The sequence below is a fragment of the Hipposideros armiger genome, unplaced genomic scaffold, assembly GCF_001890085.2.
Source record: "Hipposideros armiger isolate ML-2016 unplaced genomic scaffold, ASM189008v1 scaffold_509, whole genome shotgun sequence".
Taxonomy (NCBI): Eukaryota; Metazoa; Chordata; class Mammalia; order Chiroptera; family Hipposideridae; genus Hipposideros; species Hipposideros armiger.
In genome coordinates, this window is record NW_017731859.1 from 1203843 (window position 1) to 1206251 (window position 2409).

Here is a 2409-nt window from a genome sequence, read left to right on the forward strand (position 1 = left end):
CCTGCCTTATAGGACTGGGGCTCCGACATTTCATTCTATGGGTGGGTGTGTCCTGCTGATCCTAGTGTCCCCACTACTAACACAGGGCCTTCCAGAGGACAGAGGCTCAGTGAATGTTTGAGGACAGAAATGAGCCAGTGAACAGAGATTTTATTCAGATTTAATTTCTCCTGCATTCTTGAATAAGCCAAGCATATCCAGGTATATATCTTTTAATTGTATACAATGACACGGTAAAAGGGGTAAGAGAAGGCCAGAACTAACTTTTTTTTTAAACTTTTTCTGTATTTCTTGACCCCATTAATTTTACTGCGGACTTCTTTCACGTTTCCAAGTAAACTTTTTTTATTGACCTTTTCAGTGTATTGAGAATATAACACAATAATAGAGTAACAACAATAAATGTAAATTTGATAAATAAAATTGATAGCATACAAGACACAAAAAAAAGTGTTAGCCAATTGACTGTACTGGTTATCTGAAATTAGCCAAGACAAAATAAATAATACAATCCTAGTAGTAAATAACCAACATTTAAGACTATAATGCTTACTAAAACTATAACCCGATTTCTAACATAATTAAACTCATATTTCAAACATATAAACAGAATTTTCTTAAACCTTTTCCTCTGATATCATGAGAAGACCTGGAGAACCTTTGATAGGCTACCAGAGACCATCACGATGCCCAAGAGCCCCTCGAGAAACGGTGGTTTGTAGCCCTACTTCTCTATGACACACATATCCAAATGTTTCAATATCCCTAACTAGCAAGCCTATCTTCTCAAAATGAATGGTTCACTACTTTTCTAAATGCCATGTTAACTTGTTAAAGATCACAAAATAAGATAAAAGGTTTCTCAATGTGTTGTACAACATAGTAAAATGCAGAGAATCTTAAAATCAGCAAGAGAAAAACACTTGCTAAGTATAAGGGAATTTCCCATTCCTCCCATAAGACTATGAGCAGATTTTTCAGCAGAAACTTTGCAGCCCGAAGGGAGTGACGTGATATATTCAAATTGCTTAAAGAAACAAAGCAAAAAAACTTCCAACCATGAAAACTCTACCCAGCAAAGTTATTAGTCGGAATGGAAGGAGAGAGAAAGTTTTCCAGACAAGTGAAAGTTAAAGGGGTTCAGGGAGTTCATCACCACTAAACTGGCCTTATCAGAAATGTCAAAAGGACTTTTTTTTTAAGCTGAAAAGTAAGAGTTCTAATTAGTAACCAGAAAACATATGAAAGTAGCAATTTCAGTGGTAAAGGTAAATATATAGTAAAGGCAGTGGAATAATCACTTAAAAAGCTAGTATGAAAGTTAAAAGACAATGGTGGCAAAATAAGTGTAAATACAAAATAGGCAAAATACTTCTTAAATTGGATAAACAGCAATACATTTATGACCAATGTCATTTGTAAACTTAGAACTCGAAGTTAATTAAACCTTTTATTAATAGGAACAATGTATGAAAAATACCAAGTAGAAAAAAAAAACCTGCCAAACCACCCTTGTAGAGCAGGAACACAAAGATGTTATATACTCAGTACTCCCACTCCCCATTTTGCCTCTGCACTACTTAGAAAATGGATTGCTCTCTTCAAACACTGAGTGAAAAATCTGTCTCAGACTCAAGGCAAGAGAAGGTGTTGAAGGTGGCAGTACAATAGGCCCTGGCCATCTCATTGACCTTGACAACAACCCTGGCTTGCGATCTCTCTTCCTCATCTCTCAGGGCCTCCTCATACCAGATAGGAAAGGCCTCGGGCATGGTATTATTGACCTTGGCCAAAAGCTCCAGGATTTTCATCTTGCTGGTTTCACTGTGGGCCCTGAGACCCCACAGGAACTCGTAGCGTGCAGGAACACTATTAGGAATCTGCCGGTACTCAAGGTACTGTTCCTGCACCCAAACCTTGGTGAGATTTCTGGGCTCCCCATAGATGAAGTGCTCCCTCCCAGGATACACTCCCATGACACTCAGCGCTTCCCAGATGTCCTCTTCAGAGACACAGTTGCCACGCATGAAGATCACACCCAGAATACTTATCAAGAGGCCGGCCTTGGGTATGCTGTGCTCATCACTCAATGTCCCATTGTAGGTGAGGTCCAAGGTGTTGACCAGGATATAGGTGTGGTTGATGGAGTCCACTTCCTTCATATCAACGCCAAAGATCAGCTGCAGGCACTCAGAGGCTTTGCTGAAGATCTCAGGGAAGTGGTCCTGGTGCTGTTTGGTGATGATGCTCAGCATTTCCGCCTTTGTGGTCGGCTCCCTTGCACGGTACTTCAGGAGCAGGAACCGCACCAGAGTAGCCACCATACTGTCTATGGCATCTCTAAGCGAGAGGCCAGTGTCTGGCATGGCCTGCGAAGTGCCTGACCCCTTCTCTTCCGGGTTGCTGCAG

General features: G+C 40.6%; 1 protein-coding gene across 1 annotated transcript; it reads right to left on the reverse strand.

Annotated features, from left to right (window-relative positions):
• Positions 1–1534: 1534 nt before the first annotated feature.
• Positions 1535–2391, reverse strand: LOC109396226 (melanoma-associated antigen 10-like). The gene has a single exon (XM_019667872.1). It carries the CDS (start codon positions 2364–2366, stop codon positions 1602–1604), a length of 765 nt encoding a protein of 254 aa, XP_019523417.1. The 5' UTR covers positions 2367–2391; the 3' UTR covers positions 1535–1601.
• Between the last annotated feature and the right edge of the window lie 18 nt (positions 2392–2409).

Excerpts from the sequence above, each read along its gene's own strand:
- LOC109396226 (XM_019667872.1), bottom strand. The coding sequence starts at position 2,366 with ATGCCAGACACTGGCCTCTCGCTTAGAGATGCCATAGACAGTATGGTG.